At 46.4% G+C, this 21,282-nt stretch overlaps 3 protein-coding genes across 3 annotated transcripts; 2 read left to right on the forward strand and 1 right to left on the reverse strand.

Annotated features, from left to right (window-relative positions):
* The first annotated feature begins 2,454 nt into the window (after positions 1-2,454).
* Positions 2,455-5,914, forward strand: LOC128714343 (glutamate receptor ionotropic, kainate 2-like). The gene is made up of 7 exons (XM_053809222.1): positions 2,455-2,560; positions 2,800-3,785; positions 3,847-4,091; positions 4,163-4,352; positions 4,482-4,566; positions 4,639-5,346; positions 5,415-5,914. The coding sequence occupies exons 1-7, from the start codon at positions 2,455-2,457 to the stop codon at positions 5,912-5,914; spliced, it is 2,820 nt and encodes a 939-aa protein (XP_053665197.1).
* A 483-nt stretch (positions 5,915-6,397) lies between these two features.
* LOC128714356 (uncharacterized) lies at positions 6,398-10,835 on the reverse strand. The gene is made up of 3 exons (XM_053809233.1): positions 10,720-10,835; positions 9,847-10,073; positions 6,398-6,711 (listed from the first exon to the last, which is right to left on the reverse strand). The coding sequence occupies exons 1-3, from the start codon at positions 10,833-10,835 to the stop codon at positions 6,398-6,400; spliced, it is 657 nt and encodes a 218-aa protein (XP_053665208.1).
* Positions 10,836-17,121: 6,286 nt separating this feature from the next.
* LOC128711855 (BTB/POZ domain-containing protein KCTD8) lies at positions 17,122-17,817 on the forward strand. Its single transcript, XM_053806745.1, has one exon. The coding sequence runs from the start codon at positions 17,122-17,124 to the stop codon at positions 17,815-17,817; it is 696 nt and encodes a 231-aa protein (XP_053662720.1).
* Positions 17,818-21,282: the final 3,465 nt, after the last annotated feature.

Consider the following 21,282-nt stretch of genomic DNA (forward strand, 5'->3'; position numbering starts at 1 on the left):
GTTCGTCGACATTGTTTGTCTCTCGAATTTTACAATCGAAATATTCAATAAAAACAATCTTAGATCCTAACCTATGAACCATAAGAACCTACTGGAGCCAGAGCACATGACATTCTAGGGTATTATCTTTAGAAAGATAAGCAAAATGAAGAAATGAAGGAAACATGTGCAACAAGAAAGCACAATAAATAAAGAGGAGAAAAAGATTAAAAAGGAGAAAAGTGAAACCAAAGCAGATGTGACGATCAAATCAGCACGAGAGCATAGCGACCTTAACCTTGACGCCCCTAACCGCAACACGTGTGGCGAGTTTTCGCCCCCCCCCCCTCAAGTCCTTTTTCAAGTTGTACTTTATTTTTGCAAAAGAATGTTGTTAAACAACTTCAGGCGCTGGGATGGTAATGGGTGAAAGAGATCGTCCGATAACTCGCACAATCCAATTCTTACAACTTTTTGACATCTGGATCTGGACATTCGTTGTAGGCAATCGGTGTCAATTTAAACATAGCAATTAGAATATCTAGCCTATGAATATCGCAAAAGTCAATCTTCACGGGGCGCTGGCTGCTTATGAGTTGAAAAAAATTTGACTTGGAATCAACATGAAAAATTGTCGTTGATATTAATTGTCTTGTTGGAGCTTTGTTTATAGCTTGGTATAAAATTCCACTTCCAGATAATAAGGCAGAAATTAAACGAATTCTTAGATGTCTATACTCTGGAAACTGGTCCTCATCCCACGGCCATGTACATCACGGTTAGAAGCTCTCAACTATCCAATGCGAAGAAAACTTATTTGCATGCACGCTGGAGTTTTCGTACACCCTGTTTCCCGCGCAGTGTCGTAGCTGGAATGATGAACTAGTAGAGCCGAAAACGTTACGCTACGCTCTTACGATTCCACTCGCTCCGTTCAAAGCGTTAGCTAACGCGCATCTATCACGTTTTCGCCTATTTTTGCCTCTCTATCAACAGGCAGGCACACCAACCTTACGTGCGGAAATTGCACCAACGCTCTTAGCGTGCCCAGGACCTAGAGACACAATTTTCTCGTTAAATTAATTATTGTCCCTACCTCTCCTCGACCTGCTACCGGTCCGTTGCGCCTGTCAGCAAATCAATACCTGGCCGGCTGGAGGAAATTGTTGCAGCACGTAAACGTCATTCGCGTTAATAAACTAAAAACTCGGTTAGTGGACGGACGGCCCTGGCGGAAATGCCTGGCAAAACGCATCGCCCATAAAGCAGGTGAATAAACTTTGTGTATACTGAGGGAAGGGGTCAGCAAAAATGGAGCAAATTTCCTTTGGCGAATTGGAAAAGATATAATTCCTCTTGACTAGTTAGTGCTTCTCAACGATTGAGTATCAAACTATAAAATCGAATTTCAAAATTTACAACCATTTTAATAAAACTGGAAACAACCTATCTTTCTTCTATAAAATTTTAATTTGGGCTATTTTGGGAATCTATTCCATGCTCTCATCGAAAAAAAAATACGACAGTTAAGCAAACATGGTATTAGCGGTACAGTTTAAGAAACGCTGGTCAATCGTTGGAACTCTTCTGACTATGACGTATTTAATATTTTCCTTCGCAGCAAGCAGATGGGCCAATCGCTTTTGTTAAATAACATGCTCATCCTAACTATGTTTACTCTTCCTATACCCCCCCCCCCCCTCCCCTCCCCCTCCGCCCGTTTTCCTTCCGCATATCCCTTTTCATGCCATGCCGCACGCTTCTTCAAAGGGGTGATTGGGGGAGTTTACAAATTTCCTCTCACGGTCGATTCGTGCCTAGCTAAAAATAGAGAGAACACACACAGCGTTTTTCGCTTATGGTCCCATGGCATTTTTGTCTGCAGTCGTAACAAGCCAACAACATTTACCAAGCTATCCCTTTTTGTCCTTTTGCTTTGCCGTACCGGACACGGGCACTGACCGATCGGTCCGAAACACCAAAGACTCCATATTGCAAACCCGAACCCGACTATCTGTCTCTGTGACATTACATTTCGCGCGCCGTGGCGTGCTCATCGCTTGGATCGAACCGTTCGGTGCTATTTTTGTAAGTCTTCTGCTTCCTCGTATAGCGCCACCATTCTGAAGATCGGTTCATCGGGCGAGGGAAAACCTCGGGAAACCAGCACCACAGATAGAAGACGTTGCACGACAACCCATCGGATCGGATCGACGATCGGGCCGCGTGTTGCGCATCGTGTTGTGTTTGGGGCTGTACTTGGTGTGTTTGTAACCGTGACAGCATCACCACGCGCTAGTGTAGGTACATTTGGGGCACGGTCGATACGAGCGAGTTCTATGTGTTCTGGCAGCAGCTGTCAGTGAGCCATCTGCCAAAGACAAAAAAGAAAAACGTTGTGTTTAAGGAAGACCAGTTCGATTGGCACAAAAATCACGATAAAAGGATCGGTACGTGATCGAGTACTCCAGCAGGATGACGCACAAAAGCCGTGGCACGTGTGTCTGCAATCTTCCACTGATACTGCTGCTGGTTCACGCGTTGAGCGGATCTGTCGATGGAAAGCGAGAAATTCCCGTCGGTGAGTGTGGATGACTGTGTGTACTGCCGCAAAACAGAACAAAAAAAAACAGGCGTCCTCAATGTCGCAATCAAGATGCACAATCAATACAACATATCTGCCATACCCGCACGCAATCGCAACCCCTAGTGTTCGGCAAACGGCAGGTGTACGGCGTGTTCTATTTGTGACAGCGTGTGCCCGTTTCGTCACCATTCCGGATTGTATATTTCGTCATATTTTTTTTCGTTTCGCGGCAGGCGCCATTTTCCATCAGGTACCGGACCACAGCTATGAGTCTGAGATTGCTTTCCGCTATGCGATCGAGCGTGTTAATATGCACGAGAAGCATTTCGAGCTGGTCCCGATCGTGCGCTACGTTTCGCCGGAGGACAGCTTCAAGACGGAGCGCAAGGTGTGCGAGCTGGCGGCGGAGGGTGTAACGGCCGTGTTCGGACCATCCTCCATTCTGACATCCGGTATCGTCGGGTCCATCTGCAAGACGCTTGAGATACCGCACATTATCACGCACTGGGATCCGGAACCGCTGGGCGGCATTGATCCGGAGCTGCAGGCGATGACGATTAACCTATACCCGGAGGCGGATGTACTGTCACGTGCACTGGCAGACCTGATCGTCGACTATAGCTGGAAAAGCTTCACTATCATCTACGACTCGGACGAGGGTTTGATGCGGTTGAAAGACATTCTGCAGATCCATGGGCCGAGCGATGCACCCATCACGGTCCGCCAGATCGATGACGATCCCGACTATAGACCGCTGCTGAAAGACATCCAGTCCTCCGGTGAGTCCCACATCATACTCGAGATACGGCCCGATCGCATACTGGAGCTGCTGCGCCAGGCCAAGGAGGTGAAGATGTTGGAAGAATACCAGAGCTACATCATCACCTCGCTCGACGCACACACGATCGACTTTGAGGAGCTGCGCTACTCGCGCTCCAACATTACCGCACTGCGGCTTATGGACACGAAAAGCTTCGACATCAAGAACGCCGTGCACGACTGGGAGCAAGGGGAGGCACGTATGAAACGGCAGTTCCGGGTTTCTCACGAGCACGTACACACCGAGTCCGCACTTTACAACGATGCGGTCAAGATCTACGCCACGGCGATCCGTGAACTAGACGCAACAGAAGAGATCACCCCATCCCGGCTGTCCTGTGGCAGCAAAAACCTGCGACAATGGCCATTTGGGCTGCGGATTATTAACTACATGAAAGTGGTAGGTAGTCGCACCACCGCCGTAATCCTTCGTTCTCAAAGTTTGCATGTACTCTTGATAGAAAACTGAGCACGGCATCACGGGTCCAATCATATTCGATGATTTCGGTCGTAGAGCTCACTTCCACCTGGACATTATAGAGCTGAGCAAGGATGAGGGCTTCAAGAAGATTGCTACCTGGGATCCAACGCACGGTGTGAATTATACGCGCAGTCAAGGTGAGGTCTACTCTCAGATCGTAGAGTCCTTGCAGAACAAGACCTTCATCGTGGCGTCCCGCATCGGTGCCCCATTTCTTATGTTTAAGTATGTCAACTATGGTTACCTTCCCAACTCCTCAATGTCTTATTCCCGTTGTGTTATACGAAAAACCACAGAGAGAAAAAAGATGGCGAATTTCTGGAGGGCAACAACCGCTTCGAGGGCTACTCGCTGGAGCTGATTGACGGTATTTCAAAAATTCTCGGCTTTCAGTACAGGATGGAACTGGTGCCGGATGGAAAATATGGTTCCTACAACAAGGTTACCAAAAAGTGGGACGGTCTCGTTAAGCACCTGCTAGACCGTGTAAGTATAGTGGGATGGAGCAGCTAAAAACGGAGGTCCTTTGGAAGTTAAACTTTTTGTGTAGTGGTCAGGAAGTTCTAACCTCTATTTGCAATATCTTTTTTTTCTTCGCCACCTTTGCGGGTGAAGAAAGCGGACCTTGCTGTTTGCGACTTGACAATCACATATGAGCGTAGAACAGCCGTTGACTTTACGATGCCCTTCATGACTTTAGGTGAGTGAGCGGCAGTTGAATATTTTGGAAACAAGTGAGCTCACATCGCTCTTAAATGGTTGTATAATGCAGGTATTAGCATATTGTACGCCAAACCCGTTCAGCAACCGAAGGATCTGTTCTCTTTCTTGTCTCCACTCTCGTTGGACGTTTGGATCTACATGGCGACGGCGTATCTCGGCGTCTCGGTGCTGCTTTTTGTACTCTCACGTATGGCACCAGCTGACTGGGAAAATCCACACCCCTGCAAGCAGGACAACGACGAGGTGGAAAACATCTGGGACATGTTCAACGCGCTCTGGCTGACGATGGGTTCGATCATGGGGCAGGGCTGTGACATTCTACCGAAGGCCATCTCGACCCGTTTGGTGGCTGGCATGTGGTGGTTCTTTGCCCTCATCATGCTGTCGTCCTACACTGCCAATCTGGCCGCCTTCCTGACGATGGAGCGCATGGATGCAACGATCGAATCGGCGGAAGATCTGGCGAAGCAGAGCAAGATCAAGTACGGCGTCGTGATGGGCGGCAGCACGATGGCGTTTTTCCAGACGTCCAACTTCTCCACCTACCAGCGGATGTGGGCATCGATGGAGTCGGCACGCCCGTCCGTCTTTACCAAGAGCAACGATGAAGGTCGCGATCGCGTCATCAAGGGCAAGCGGATGTACGCATTCTTGATGGAGTCAACCTCGCTCGAGTACATCACCGAGCGGTACTGTGATCTTACGCAGATTGGTGGCCTACTCGACTCGAAGGGTTACGGTATTGCAATGCCCGTCAGTAAGTGTGATGCTCGTGCGCGTGCGACTCTTCTTATCGAGTAATAAACATATGTTTCTATCTTCTAGACTCACCTTATCGTACGGCAATCAGTGGTGCGGTGCTGAAGATGCAGGAGGAAGGTAAGTTGTACCAGCTCAAAACACGCTGGTGGAAGGAAATGCGCGGTGGTGGCCAGTGTACCGAGGTACCGAACGCGTCCGGTGAGAACGAGCTCGGTATCGGCAACGTGGGTGGTGTGTTTGTCGTCCTTGCGCTCGGTTGTCTTTGCGCGTTCATCATCGGCATCCTGGAGTTCCTGTGGAATGTGCGTAAGGTGGCAGTGGAGGAGAAGGTTACGCCCTGGGATGCACTTAAGGCGGAGCTCAAGTTTGCACTCAACATCTCCGTCACGTCCAAACCGGTGCACAACACGCTCAGCGAATCAACAGCCAGCGGGAAGAGTTCGTTGCGCTCGAAGTCGGAGTCCAGGCGTGGTTCAGAGCTGGCAGGACGTGGCAACAATGTACGCACTGCGGCCAGCCTGAACAATATCGACAAGATTGGTTTCGTGTTTGACAAGAACTAGCGCATACGACTCGTTCCGACGCGCATTACTAGATGTCCTTTTTGCTGCCATGTTGTTATAGGTTACATTACCAATAAAGCGTTCCCTTACTGCTAGTCAAAGGATGGTTATCAATTTTATACTGTGATTTGTCATCATGATCAACAGACAACTCGAATACCATGGGTATCTTTGATAGTTCTATTGAATACAAATGCATGAATCTTTTATTCGAGGATATAATGCACTCACTGCAAGCGAGTGCTTTGTTCAATCTACGGAGCGACCAATCCGCCCAAATGACTACTTTATTGGCTGTGACACAACGGATACGAATAAGAGAAGATTTTGTCAACAACTTCGGAACCTTTGGCGTTCATCTTACGTAAACTCCTTTAAGCTTTTGATAATCCAATTCGCCTGCTGTTATGCAATTCGATAGACAAAATCATCTGTTTCGAGCCATCGTTCACATCATTACCCACACCGTTAACTGGAACACGATTACTGATTGAGGTACTTCTCCAGTTCGTCACGCATCTCGAGCGGGCTAGTAGTGGGACCGTAGCGTCCAACCGGTTGCCCATTCTTGTCCACGATGAACTTGGTAAAGTTCCACTTGATCGCGTCAACCAGTGTGCCGCCCTGGCGCTGCTTCAAATACTGCCACAGCGGATGTGCATCGTCCCCGTTCACGTCCACCTTCGCAAACATGTCGAACTGTACGTTACGATCCGCGGCAAACTGCTTGATTTCCGCGTTGGTGCCCGGCTCCTGCCCACCGAACTGGTTGCACGGGAACGCTAAAATGCGCAATCCTGGCGGTACCGGAAAAGACAAATGGACTAACTTTAGTCGCCGTGCCAACGGGGTCGGTTCTGATTCGATTAGGGAACACATGCGGTAACTCATGTAATTAACACTGGAGGTTTGAGTGAAAAGCTGAAAGTTAAATAGTAGCATTAGTTTGGCTCCGATAGTTTCCAGAACCCTATTACCAGCGTCTACAAACCACACGCTCTTTGTTTGACAGATACCGTGACTTTTAGCGTACGTTCGTTCGTAGCGTTTGTCGTGTGCATATTGCTTAGCAACTACTGCTAGCCTTTTCGAATGCCTTTTTGTGCAACGCCGACTCCCACCACATGGTGTAGAGTTAGCGGGAACCGTATGCTAGAGGAAAAAAAAAATCTAGCGCGGTAGAATTTTCCACGCCTTTAGCCCCATCGAACGCCCATTAAACCGGTTTCCCCAACTGCTTGCTAATTTACATCCTTGCCTTTCTGCTTTTTCCCATTCTATCTACTGTCCGCTACGCTACCCAACTCCGAAACAAGCCTTTGGCAAGGAACGGAATTGCTAAATCGTGCGAAATCTTGCCCTCCTGCAACGGCGTTCGGTATGAGCTTCAAAAAGCAGCTACACCACCCGAGGCAATAAATAAGCGCCAGCACAGTGGTCGATGGTTCGTCTTTTTTCTCAGGCTCATGTGAGCATAGGGTAGGTAGTTGATGCACTCGAACATTAAATGCCGTTTGGCTGGATTTGATTGCAAGGGCGAGGATTGTGCTGACCGGGCAGAAACGATAGTGTTCTAACCATGCGGTTCAACTTTGCTTTAGTCTCTTTTTTTATGTAAAGTAAGTGCTCGCATACATTTCGAATCGATAAACTATTTCGAGGAACTAGCCGAAGTAAAAAGCGCAGTTATTAAAAAGTCTTTTTTTTTCAATGTAGCTATTGAACTTTGAATGCAATCAAAAATCAAAATATTTAGTATTTACTAAAAACCGCACTGTTGAAAATAAGCTATTATCAAGCTTGTTATAATTATTTCAACTGAAAGACACCCCCAGGACGTAAGTTATTACATTTTATACCACTTCGCATAATAAATTGCAATACTTCATCCAAAGAGAGTACTCTTTCCGTGAGTCCAAAATGGGCATATTTAAACTTAGGAGATCCAATTTTAGCGCTGTGCTATTGTACGAAGTTTGGATTCGTTTCGTGTATTACTTTGCTCTAATCAAATGTTTGTTCTGAAATTATAGTAACGCGTTAGTTAGGTTAAATGATGTAAAGTGCAAAGTGACACAGAATATTAAAAAAAACTTTTACTTTTTTATCGGCACAACAGCCGCAATAGGTCTAAGCCGGCGATTTATGCCTTGCTTTGACTTTATTTACATGAAACTAGTCAGTCTGTCCTGTGTACGAGGGATTGGTCCGATTAGGATTTTTTTACCGGTCCTATTTGGTAATTATTGGCGCGACTAACCCGAAGAAGATTCCTGATTTTTGTTATGAGTTTTTATATGATTTCTGATTGTTTTAAACGAATTTGAAGCGAGTTGCATTGACAACTCACTATTTTTCTTCGAAATCTCGTACGTGTTATATCTCCAAAGTTAATGCACATTTTCAAAGGTTATCTGTACAGCATCGTAAGAAAACACAAAACACAACCAACAGGCGCGATTACAAAAAAAATATGAAATATCAAATCAAACATATTTATGCCTCGAACCCCTTAAAATTGCATAAACGGAGTTACCAATCTGTTATTAAAATGGGTTATAATATTTTTATACCAGTTTTGACGACTTACAACCAATTCATATTTAACCATTTTCTAGATGAGAATAGGCACCTAAGACAACTGTTTTTGTAGGATGTCTTATAGTTATGTTACTTGGACCGGTTACCGGTTTGCGACCTGGTGGAAAATATGTAGATGTGTGTACAAAATAATGTTATAAATAATAGACTTATTATTTTATTCTGCACAGATTTGCAACAATATTACTTTACTCTATCTGTGCAACGATTTTTTATTACTTTCCATAAAATCAGCTCTCTTATAGTTATGCAACGGATTGAAGTTCTTTTCGAAACTAATGGTGGTTATTTAATAGCAAATAATACACATTTTGATATTAAATTTGTAAATAGCACTGTAGCTCAGCCATTATTTAACTATTTTTGTGTCAGTACGTGTAGTGCAATGAGTACAACGAGATTTTTCGCTTTCCTTGCGCAACTGTCTAATTTACCCCGTGCGCCCTGTATTAAAGTTATAATTGGGTCACTTACCCTACTTGTTTACGAAACTGAATACAGGCGCTTGGTCTTTAACTGTAGCTGTAAGACATCTTCCTTCCCGAACTCAGAATAATAATTGCAAACCCCGTGGTGCGTGTTTGGCATCAGATTTATCGCCATTGCCGGTGAAACTTCTTCCCTGTTTCGTTGGAATGCATATAACTTCCACTGGTGTAATTTTTACTACCCAACTTCGCAACCCCACGCAAAACACCGTACGTCCGGGATGCTCCTGGAGCATTCGACCATGCGTTTATTCTTGGAAAACTTGGCAACGTTCACTATCGCGTACCGTGTTTTAGTGCCGAACGCGCCAAACCGCAAAGCCGAAACATCCACACCAAAGCTCCAATCTAACTCCGTGTTCGGCCTGGCCAGGTTTGCCGTTCGTGCTAAACCTTTTACGTTTGCCCAATTTTCCTCGTTTTTTTTTATTATTTTGGAAACATTACACCTACAAGTGTGATAGTCACGAACCAAAAATCTCGCCATGCCACCCCCTCCAGGGAAGGACACAGGTGGAAGTGCCATGAAAAATGGTCCGATTTTCCGGACGGTTGATTCCAACGCCAATCCAACCGCAGCATGTGCAATGGAAAGTTGTTGGATGTATTTCGCCTGGTGTGTGTAGCAAGGTGGTAGGTTAACCCAGTCAAAGGCTCTTGGAAAGATTGTAATAAGTTTCCCCGTTGAATACCGAGACTATGCAACACAAATTGCATACTTGTAGGGGAATTTGTAGGCAATAATGGTGAACTATGTAAAAACCGACAAATAGCGCCAAAATAAGGATGAAATGCAGTTGGAGGAATGTGTGAGGATCGTTGGACCGACAGACGTCCACTTACCCTTAGATTCAGCATACTCCTTGTACAGCTGGTTAAACTCCTTATAGTGCCCATCGGTGTAACCACAGTGCGAGGCAACATTAACGATGATCAGCACGTGTCCACGATACTGGCCAAGCTGAACCTGCTTGCCGTCGATATCTTTCGCAGTGAAGTCGTACACAGATGAGGCCGCTTTGCCATCAACTCCAGTGACTGGGGGTTGTGCCGCTGAGCAAGCGGCAACACTGTAACGAAAAAACATCACCTTGTACTTTGCCACGAAACCCAACATTCGATTTGATTTTGACCATTTCTCACAAACTTTGACACGAAAATGTATGCTTAAAAGCCAAATCTAATCCGTGCCGAAACGTAACACTCTTTCAAAGCGTAACTGTCGATTTCTCCATCGCCAGATAAAGTGCGCTAATGAATGTTCTTTCTCCCACAGGCCGAATCGAGCAACTTTCCGCCAGGTCGCAAGGGGGAGGAAAAACTTTCGCTTTACCTTGCTGCAAACGGAAAGCGACTGGCACCGAATGCCCTCACGACCTAAATCAATCTTAGCACGAATTCGAGTACTTTTTGTCGATTTTCTTGGAACTTCTTGTACTCTTTACTGATTCATTTAGTTAAACTTCTTCTTATGTTTTGTTTTCTTCTTTTTCTCACAATTTTTTCCTGAGATTCTCATTACTGGCAATCAATGGTTTTTTTTTTTGCAGTCATCTGTTCTTCACGAACCGAATAAGTTATTGGAGTTTTAGCTCGTTAGCTGAGATTTGCAACGGCATTGAGTTTCAATTTTAAGCAAATACATAAGTTTATGCTATGGTATGTATTGTTACTACAAAATGTTTTATTCAATATGATTTACTAGCGTACACTTACCCGGACGGTGATGAAAGCAGATTGATGGCTACCATTGCAGTGCCTAGAAGTCCAACGGTGGCTCCCACTGCGGCACCACGTGGTCCGAGAAGGAGACGACGTCCCAGCAGAAACATGTTTTTACCGCTTCTTGTACAAGTTATTCCAATTAGAGTCGTATGTTATGGTCTAAGGGTGGAGGGAAAACGAAACGGAAAAAAAACATGGGAGTGATGTAATTAAACTACCCCTTCAACTATGCAACCGCATAACAAACGACTATTAAATACTTAACAGACTGCTTAAAAAAATGGCCTACACATGTATGGCTATGATAATCATAAACATTGAGCTACCGACGGTACAAATTTTATTAGAATGGAGAAAACCAACAGGAATTTAAAGTAGACAAAAAATCTCTTGAAAGCAAGAATTTCAACAAACAAAATCTGCACAACGATGGAACCGTGATAAAAAATGTCCCAATATTGGTTTACAGCGCCGGACCCGGACCGGATGAGTATGAATGAAAATGAAGGGAAAAAAGCAAAACCCATCCTCCGTACGTTTATTTTCGGTTCCTTCTTAATCTTACCGGTGCGCATATCCCACCGAGGCGTCTGAGCATCGCAACGACGGTGAGTGGGAAGGCGAATTAAATTAAATTCAATGAAATTCAATTCTTAACACTGTCGAGCCAAACCGGCATCGTGTAGGCGGTGATTGAGATTGGTCGCACCGAGTCAAGCGGAGTTTAAGTACGAAGCACTCAAAACAAGAACGGGGGAAAATGGTTTATTAAGTTCTCTTCTGCCGTAACGTCATACCGTCCATGTGTGTGATTGCTGTTGCAGGTGAGGTGTGTTAATGATTCACTTGGGAGCCGCTAAAACTCTTGACAATTCATTTGCATAAGGCAAAACATACATCCCAGGTGGTTTTTGGTGAAATCTGGTGCGAAAAATATTCCCAACCCACTGGTGCTAAATGAACTCCGCGGGCGGTTTCCGTTTTATGTTAGCAGTGCACCGAAACTCTTCAGCCGAACTCGTCATGAACATGGAAAGTTCAAAAAGAAAGCTGCCGGTAGTCTGCGTTGAGATAGTTTTTCAATCAAAGTTGAGCAAAAACTACAATAAAGCGTCTGTTGTACGTGGCGAAAAGGTTTACAAACTAATGCGCCTCACCGGAAATGAGCATTTTCACAAGAAAAGATGGTTCTTTCGCGGAAACGTAGCAGGGCTGTAACTGAGTGATAGTAAAGGAAACGCTTCCGTTTATCAACAGTTTAACGCATCACAAGCCGTGAAGGGACGGAAAGGGCTCATTCTATCTTTTCGATGGTTATCCTACACGTCAAACCATTTACGTTCTTCTCCTAACTTTCGCGCAAGGAATGTGCGCGTACCGTGGAGCATTCAACTATTACCGACCCCCACCGGTGAAGCTCAAAAGTTGCATCAGAAACGCACGGTACGGATTATTTTACCATCGGTTTACCAACCGCCCGTACAACGAGCACGCGATGCAAGCGATTTTGGACCGTTGCTACAGTTTTATTGATCGTTAAACTTTTTCCCATCTTTTCCCGTTCGTACCGTTCTGCGCGTCCTTGAAAATATGGCAAGGAGTGCGGGGATGTGCACTCGGGAAGATGAAGGTAAAAGTACGTAAAGTATCCCCCAAAGGAAAGTACAGCGATTCTTTGGAATTCCCTTTTTGGTTCGTCTTGCTTTCACTCGCCGTGTCCCGAGCCGAGTGTCAGGGAAATGCAGTTTTCATGCCGCTGGGATAGATGCTGCTGTTGTAAACCCCGGGTAATACTGCTGCTACTGCTGCTGCTCAGTGCCCTGGGGTACAATCGTGCAAATGGTGCTCCAAGCTGAACAACAAACATAGAGATGAAGGCGAAAGAACAAATGTTCGCGCTGTGCGTCTTTGGTGCCATCTGGTGGAAAGAGTAGAGTGTTCTGCTTGTGAAGCTACTGGAGTAGCAATGCAATAAGTAGAGACAAAAAAAAACACACACACAAGCGGGTCAGCTTTTCTTCGATGGTTTCGATCGCGGAACAATTACACCATGGTGTTGCAATAATCATTAAAAAACCATCAGCACTGAGTCCACCGAGGCGGATCAGAAGCAATCGAACAATGAACAATTGGTTGTGTTTCACACCCACTGGCTCGCGGTTTAGTGAAGGCTTTTATGTGCGTGCTCCTGCAGGTATGATTTGTATAAATATTTTTCATTGCCTAAAAGGCAAAATCTACGGTCCGATGTACTAGCAATTGCATAGTTTAAGGCGTTAAATGTTAATGTGATAAATATCACAAATTTTATTGATAGTACTACAGATGTAAACACTTATCTTAGCAGCACGAATTAATGGACGTGTTACGCAAATGCTAAATAATGGTCGAGCTGGATCTCTTCCAAGTGCCGTGGATAACAGCAAAACCATTTCCACCACCCATTTAACAACCAACCACACCTAAAATGTATATAAAATTGTATCATCCGTCTTCAGCGAAATCTTCAAACCGTTAAAGTACGTTCGCCAAAAGGTGCAGTCATCGATTTTATCTAGCTTACTTTATCTTTAATGGACTGTGTTACATGATGTCCTTCCTGTCCTGAAGGTATGTGTTTGTGTTATGGTTTTTATACTCATGCTAGAAAATGTTTTTTCTCCGTAGGCGCTCTTATGGCAGTAATTGTTAAGATGGTTTTAGACACTACTTTTCATGCGTTTTTTAACTAAAACTATTTAACTAAGTGTTGTACTCTTTACACAAATGTTTTACTATCTTTTTTGTATCATTTTTGTATTATAATATTCTATTATTGTATTATATTATATTATAAATTGTTCAACTTTTCAAGAAAAAATGACAACCTTTCATTAAGTAAAAAGAATGTCGCGTGCATGCTAAATCACAGCAATGGCGCTTAAATATACTATCAGCTTGTTGCCTGGTGTGAAGGACGAAAACGAAATCCATCGGCCTGTCTACGGAGCGAAAGCGAAATGCGCTGAAATCTATACGAATACGCTAGCACGCACGAACGCACTCGAGGGCACTGAACACATCCAATCCAGCCATCCATCAGGCACCATCGACAGGTATGCAGAAGGCCGGGAGAGGAAACGGAATGATGGGGCCGCAAAACGGAAGAGAAGCAGAGAGCGAAAGCGAGAGAGATAGATCAGAAAGCTGAGCAACACTCCATATTTCCAACCAGCAGCCGCTTCGATACGGCCCTCCATATTTCCAAATTGCTGCCTTTCGATGGAGCCCTGGCTGGCCCATTGTGGAGAGTTTTGCAGCCTCCAAACGCTGCGTCAAGCTCCTTTCTTTATGCTGTACGAACACCGAACCGAAACCGATGCCTGCTGCTTCGGTCCCAGATGCTGCGAAACAGCCTCCAACTGTTCTGGCCTATTACTGATCCAACACGCTTGGTTTAGAAAGAAAACGAACGAGTCGAAGGTAAAGCGTACCGAGTGAGACATCGCTTGTGGAGAGATTTTGGGAAGGCTTCCATGACCCTGCCGCAGCGCATTGTTCTGCGTCGTTACTTTTGTGTACTACAAGCAGTGGAGAGATTTGTTTCTCACACACCTCACTCACTCACATACACATACACACCCATACCACCACCACATGTACAAACACACATGCAGGCAGTGTAAATCACACCCTCGACACAACGCTTCGCTCAACTCCCTTTTTTGGTCGAGTTGTCATTTGTTTCGCTCATTTCACCGATTGCAAAACCGATTCACACTTTCACTTTTTTTTAACTGGCAACGGCGCAAGGTGTTGCCCTGCTCTGTGCGCGAAACAGAGCTGCAAAACGGCAGCTCAGCATCTGGGGGCAAAGCCAAATGCAATGAAGGAGTAAAAAAAAATGGCACGAATTCGAAGCAAAATACATCAGAAATAGCCGGATGCGTGGCAAAAGAGGCTCAGAAACTAATCACCCACCCGGAAGGACATGGCATGATTTGGGAGATGATTAAACATTAGGCTGAAGTTGTGTATATGTCTGTATGTCTGTTGATGGTGCGGACGAAATAGAAAGCGTTCCGCTTTAATTCAGTCGTGATGAAATTGTTAAATCATGCTGCAAGCAAACAAAGATGAGAATTCGTTCTTCTTTTATTTTGCTCGGGTACTTTGACCTTTCTAGGACTATTTTTGTTTTGTTTTTCTTTGTTGTTATAAAATTTCATATCAACAATGACCTGGTCTTGTTTGTTTTTGTGGAAACTTTGGATTCCTAAATTATTGTTTTGACGAGTTTAAAACATTAACGAGATTTTTAAGTGGACCGGCTGGAGCAGAAGGACGAATCCCATTAGTGCTAGCAGGTGGCCTAACAACGTCTTTCTCCATCCTGCCCCCCTCCACCATTCTATTCTTTGTCTGTAGGCTTCATCAACCTTTTTTTTTTGTTCTTAATTTCTCCGCGGCTTGACAAAATGGAAAACCTTACCCAACTCTGGCACGACACTTGCAGTTACTGAACGAAGTAGAAAACTGTCCGAGCGTGCTGCGTTCATGCGTACGATCTCGTTTTCGATTTCTTTACCCTGCTTCCGGTTCTTCAACAAACTCCCCTCCCCCTTCCGCCGAAACCACCATCACAACATAGGAGCTGGAAAAGCAACGACAACAACGAACATCTCTTACTTTGTACGATCTGGTCCACGAGATGAGAGTGATTCTCAATTTGTACCATGATGTTCTGGTGCTGCTCCAGCATCCCGAACCCCCGCCCCCACCCCCTCCTCACAATTTACTTCCTTCCATCTCCCCATTTTCCCGTATAGAAGAGAAATGGGAAAAATTCAATTGTACCTACTCGCTTAGGGCTGCGAACGTATGCGCTTATCATTCGGCACGCGAGAGAGAAAAGTACAGCTCGTGTGCGAGGGAGAAGGAGCGTGACAGAGAGAGCGAGAGAGAGAACGAGAGCACGTGCGCACAAGCAACAGGGCGCAGGACGCAGGAAAACTCTCCACAGCTCGGTTGCGTGTCGGTTTGCGAATTCCAGGAAGCAACAGAGTCCCCCAAACAGCGTTGCATACTATCAGGCGCATTCGAACGCGAGCAGCGAACTACAAAACCCGACCCCGAGAGAGCGTACCGTTGTTGGGCCAGCGCTCTCGAGTTGTTGGGGAAGAGAGGAACCAAAATATTAGCGAGCTGCTCTCTTGTGCCGCTGGGGCCGATCAAACGCGGAAGCATCATTTTCCGATCCCATCCCTCGAATCTAGGCAACCCGCACCACATCTGGTACGGTGTACCAACTGGTGTACGGGCTCCATCAGCTGGGGGAGGGGAGGGGAGGGGAGGGTAAACCCCACGTCCCACCATTCTTGCTTCCTATTCCGCCCAACTTGCTAATATCTCATCCACGCTCATCCAACCGCTGGCCCATCCTCACGGCCCATTACCCATCCATAAACTACCTCTCTCCCATCAGCACGAGCGCCAGCGTCATGAAGCACAGCTAGACCGCTCGGTCGCTGTCGATGTTCGAGCACTTCCCGATCTCATTTCAGTCGCGTACGGGTGCGAGTCTGGACGTGTCTCTCGGTAACAACAAAAAACTCCCCACACACAAAACTCCACACACACAGACACACACGGAGTGGGCAGCAGGAACCCCAAAAACGGAACCACTACTCTGCATCACAGCTCAACGGGGTCCTACCCACCCACAACCATCGGGCCAGTGCATCCGGGTCGGAAAAAGGGCTTGAAAAAAATAAATAAAACAAAAAGAAACGGCGTTCGGCACTCTGTCCTTCCCTATCTTCAGCTTCAGTCACCTCGTCGTCTGTGCGTCTCCCCCAACCCCGCCCCATCTCCACTCGCCCACCGAACCCACGTGCGGAGGGAAGTGACACCACACGATCGCGTGGCAGCAGCAAGTGTTGTGTGTGGTGCGACGACCATTCTGTTTTTCGTTTTCCCGCCACTTCTGGCGCTACGATCAATTTTCCCACGGTTTCAGTGCGGGCGTGTGTGCGCGCGTGATTGCACGCGAGTGTGTGTGGGTGCGTACGTTTGAGTGTGTGTGTGGGTGCATTGTGTCCGTCATTTAAAACCCAATTGTGTGTGCGTTTTGTTGGTGTGTATGAGGGTGTGTGAAGGTGCGTAAGCGTGTGCTTCGCCCAGTGCGTGTTGCAGCAGGTGATCCGGTGGTCCTGCCAGGTGCCACCGTAGTTTCGCAGCCACAGGTCCAAAGCTCATGCAATCAACGATCGCGTGCAGTCACCGCACAATCTCACCCAATCAACCCATCTTACGCCGTCGCTGAAACGCTACAACCGCCGCTGCCGACCCATCAACACGAACCCTCCCTCCAACTGTTGTTGAGTCATACATTTGGGCGAGACACACTTGGCAATGAGCTCGTTTCCGGAGGTGGTGGACCTGAACGTCGGCGGAACGGCGTACGCCGTCAGCCTGAAGACGCTGGTCGCGGAGGACGGATCCTGGCTGCAGGAAACGTTCGGTGCGGGCAGCCCCCCCGCCGACCTGCCCGTCGACGGACGGGGCCACTTCTTCATCGATCGCGACGGCGCCCTGTTCCGGCACGTGCTGGACTACCTGCGCGACCCGGTCCGTTACACCCTGCCGGTCGGTTTCCTCGAGCGCGATCGGCTCCGGCGAGAGGCGGAATTTTTCCGCCTGGCCGGTTTGCTCGAGCAGCTCGCCAAGCAGGTGCCGGGCTGCATCACCGTCGGCTACCGGGGCAGCTTCCAGTTCGGCCGGGATGGGCTGGCCGACGTGAAGTTCCGCAAGATCACGCGACTGCTCGTCCACGGGCGGGTTGCGCTCTGCCGGGAGGTGTTCGGCGACACGCTGAACGAGTCGCGCGACCCGGACCATGGTGCCTCGGATCGCTACACCGCCCGGTTCTTCCTTAAGCACGTGTTCATCGAGCAGGCGTTCGATATGCTGCAGGAGCAGGGCTTCCGACTGGTCGGTAGCTGCGGCTCGGGTACGGCCGGTTCCGTCTCGGAGAACCTGAAGCCGGGCGTCGACACGGAGGAGAACCGCTGGAATCACTACAACGAGTTCGTCTTCGTGCGCGACTAAGCCATCGACCGACGGCTCGACACACATGCAACTTTACTTACATCTACAGACCGATCAAAACACGAAGCACCCATATACACATACAGCCACCTAGACAACCGAGAATGGAGCGGATTTGGCATGAGGTGAGCTGGTGACGCTTCGGGGACATAGAAGATTATACTTTCCAGTTTACCTTTCCCACTCCATCCTTGTTCGGTTTGCTTCAAGGAAGAAAACGCTCCTCAGCTCCTCAAAAGATTTGTCCGAAGTAAAGCAACAGGCATCAACTGTTAGACTCATTGATTGTAATTGACTCTTAAGGATCAATTTCACGTTTCAACTAATCAAGACAAGGAAGGTTGGCCTATCTTGCCTACCCAATCAACATAAGACAGCTATACTCAATTGCCTACAAGGCAGGTAGCTTGGTTTACAAAATCTCTCATGCCTCAGCTGTGGTCCATGTCTGTGCGCCTGAAGCTATGCAAATCGCAACACATAACTACTTTTCCCAGAATTCGTACGGTGGCAAACCAACTCAAAAACACTCTGATAACTGTGGGCAAAAATTATTCCATTAGCCTGACTTTCTATCTTTCACCGCCATTAGTTCTTCAAAAAGGGCATAAAACCGAGACTAGTGGATATTGCTAGAAGAATCTCGCCGAACTTTGTCATCCGTAAGCAACAGTTGCCTTTACCGAGGAGTTTTATGTGTCGCTCCGGCACACTTTGCTATTCTGGCACAACCCATCCCATGACGCAGCAGTATTCGCAATTAGATGTACCCGAGTGCCTGCGTCCCGAACGTTTAAATGCGAAATGTAAAAACTTTATCCCCGCACTTTGGCGCGGTCGCTCTGCCCGGGTGGAAATTGAATTTTACAACTTCCCCCACAGCCCATGCTGCCGATGAAAAGCCACAATCAGGACACTCCATTGGGCGAAAGGGCAGAGCATAGAGATTTCAGCTTGACTTTTTCTTATCTTGTGTGTGTGTTGATTTTTTTTTTCTAGCTGCGCAGGTTTCTTTTTCCATCCGAAATGCGAATTTGATGCGCTCGAACCTCCGAATCCCCGAGAATGCATGAATAATGTAAAAGAACGTGAAGAGTCTTTCCATATCTATGGTTTGTTTTGTAACTCTCGTTTCATTCGCACCGCAGAAGGCGACTGCTTCGCCGAGGTTGACGAAACATTTAACCCTTGACGTAGGCTGAACCGATTATGTGGTATGATGGTGGTGGCGAGAGTTACCCTCAAACCGGGCAAATGGAGTAACGAATGGGATGGGGAGCGGAGAGAAGGGACGGTAATGTAATGGGAAAGTTGCCGGAAATAATTCCGCCTCCCCCAGTAACACTACATTTCCACGGTCCCTTCTCGTTGTTTTAGCCAGATTCTTCAGCAGTGGGGCAGCAGCAGGACTGGAATGACTTACATTTGCTTTCGATTCTACCCTACCGAAACCCATCAACCTCTCCCCAAGGCAAAAAAAGAAGATTTCATGTCCGAATCTGCCGATGCTCTCTAGGTAGAAGTACACGGTAAGCTCAGTAACTCGAGAAGAGGCTGGAAAAACAGCCGGACCTAGCATCAAATGTGAGAAGCTGCTCGCTGGTACGGTTAAAGGTCCTGACAAAACGGCGAGGAATAGTGGCGTGAAGCGGGATGAAATCGATTTTCACGTATTTTCATCCCTTATCTTCCATTTCTCTTACTTTATTTTTATTCTCTTTCTCTCTCATACACACACTACATGTCGTCCCGTATTTTCTATCCAACTTGATTTTTTTTTTTGGGAGGCGTATTGGGTAGAATTATTTGTCCAAGTACCCGATGGCGATACTGAGCGTTACCGATCCGCCCTTTCCCCGTCACAAGAATCGTAACGTTCACATTCGCCCAAAAGTATGCAACTCCCAAACAGAATGGAAGAAATGTAACCTAACGAACAGTAGAAGAAAATACACAGCCCAGCTCAGTGAAACGATGTGGCACGAAAAGAACGAAAGCCGATTGAAGCATTGCTAGTCTCCGGCCTACCCCCGGTACTATCTTAGGTGACACCGGTATTCTCTCATTTCCTTTGTGCTGTCGAGCATATTCCCCTCCAAGCGCCCCGAGGACAAGATCGTTTGTCCCCGATTGCCCTACGGTATCTTCCGTCCGTCTTTGCGCTACGGCTATATTTTAAAGTATATTCGACCCGTATTCGCAGCTCAGTGACTGTGACAGTTTTTCAAAACCGCCCCGAAAACCCAGTTCAGAAACATACCGACGCTTTGTAACGCCACTGCGAAGCGTTTTCCTGGACTTGGAGGGAGATATTTTTCCGGGAACTCTCAACGTAAACAGTGTGCTGATATGTGTGTATGGAAATTGTATTTAAATTTACGTAGCTGTTTCGCCCACAGTATCGTTTTTTTTATTCCCAAGTGACGGACGCACAATATTGCTCGGCAAACCGTCCGCACATCACAAACCATTTTGCATCTTTAAAAATAGAAAGCGTTCTAAAAACTTTGCCCATAATTTCCATAACATCGACCCAGAAGTAAAGGACACACAGGAAATAAGCGCAAAAAAGGATCCGTTTTTATCATCGCACATTAAGGTCATCGTTTTTGGGGGAACTGGTTTTAGTCCCCATCCGGCGGTGGAAAGAAAAATCCCCGCCTGAAAGTATGCAACGAATGACAAAAATCAATTATTAAGTTGTGGAGCTTTTTTTCCATTCCCCAAAAAAGGCCGGACTATCTGTTTTAACGCTGTTCTTTCTTATTTGTTGGGGTGATCTCACGTTTACGATTATTCTTAAATTTCGCTATTCTCTTTTTTGGCCTCATTTTCCATTCATCCTGGACCAGTATTAATAGAATTTAAAAGTGTAAATTTCTTCTTCTCTACGATTGATTTTTCACCCACAATCCAGATTAGATCGGTTCATATACCCTAAGGACTGGGCACGAGATGGGCAATGCGAGCCAAAGAAAACAGCTGGATGACATTTAATGAAGAGCACTCAATAAAAAAAAAATCACGTCGCTAAACACCGCGGACCGTGCAGCAAAATCGGTCCCGTGAGGGCGAACGAACTAAATTCGACATCTCGAACTTTTGCAGCCCCTTAAAGTTCGTACCCTTGAATTAATTTCGATCGCACTCGATGAACCGGCACCAGTAACGAGAGTAACGGAAAAGAAAATAGGGAACGTCGAGTGCCACAACACCTCACCAGCGTGCACCAATCAATCAATCCACCGGGATCGGAAAGACTTAACTCCCACCAAAATGATATAAACCAAACCAGATAAATAATTTTGAACAAAAGCAAACGCGTAGCTCGAATCATTTTCCCCTCCCAACAACAAACAAAGTAACATTAACCGTTCCGCGGGTGAATGACCGCGTTTTTACAGTAGTGGTAGCGTCCAAATAGAAAACAGATAGTCAAATAGCAGTAGAACTCTGCGGAGTCAG

The sequence above is a fragment of the Anopheles marshallii genome, chromosome X (assembly GCF_943734725.1).
Source record: "Anopheles marshallii chromosome X, idAnoMarsDA_429_01, whole genome shotgun sequence".
Classification (NCBI taxonomy): domain Eukaryota; kingdom Metazoa; phylum Arthropoda; class Insecta; order Diptera; family Culicidae; genus Anopheles; species Anopheles marshallii.